At 35.7% G+C, this 456-nt stretch overlaps 1 protein-coding gene across 1 annotated transcript in view; it reads left to right on the forward strand.

Moving 5' to 3' along the window:
• The window catches only part of MCTP2 (multiple C2 domains, transmembrane 2), a gene marked incomplete at its 5' end in the record, with an annotated part of 83,567 nt that overhangs the window by 22,365 nt on the left and 60,746 nt on the right, over nt 1–456 (forward strand). The window contains one exon of the mRNA XM_010155606.1: nt 111–204. Coding sequence (XP_010153908.1) covers nt 111–204 — 94 coding nt within the window. The remainder of the gene's footprint in view (nt 1–110; nt 205–456) is intronic.

Raw genomic sequence — 456 nt, forward strand, 5'->3', positions numbered from 1 at the left:
CACAGAAATAGCAATGAATATAAAAATTTAAGTTGTTTATTAGTTCACTAATTTTTGTTTCTTACTGAAATATAAACAATATATATATCTTTATGCTTTTCTCCTTGCAGTGTATAAAGAATTCCTTCCGGGACATAAAGGACATTGGCTTCTTACAAGTCAAAGTTTTGAAGGCGGTGGACCTCTTGGCAGCAGATTTTTCAGGTATTTTATTTTATTTTGCAGCATATGATGCTATAATATGTTGTGAGTGCTCCTTAGACTTTGTGCAGTATTGTCAGTTGATCAAGGAAAAGTAAATCTTCTCATAATTTCTCCAGTGGTGAAATCTGCCTCAGGGAACTGAGATACCAGTGGTTTTGAATCCTAAAAGTATGTGAGAAGGTCTGGTGGATGGAGATTTGATCTCCCCTTTAGATCTGAGTGGTGTGACTGATAACAGCATGGTGTGCTGTT

This window comes from Eurypyga helias, unplaced genomic scaffold (assembly GCF_000690775.1).
Source record: "Eurypyga helias isolate BGI_N326 unplaced genomic scaffold, ASM69077v1 scaffold5117, whole genome shotgun sequence".
Lineage (NCBI taxonomy): Eukaryota > Metazoa > Chordata > Aves > Eurypygiformes > Eurypygidae > Eurypyga > Eurypyga helias.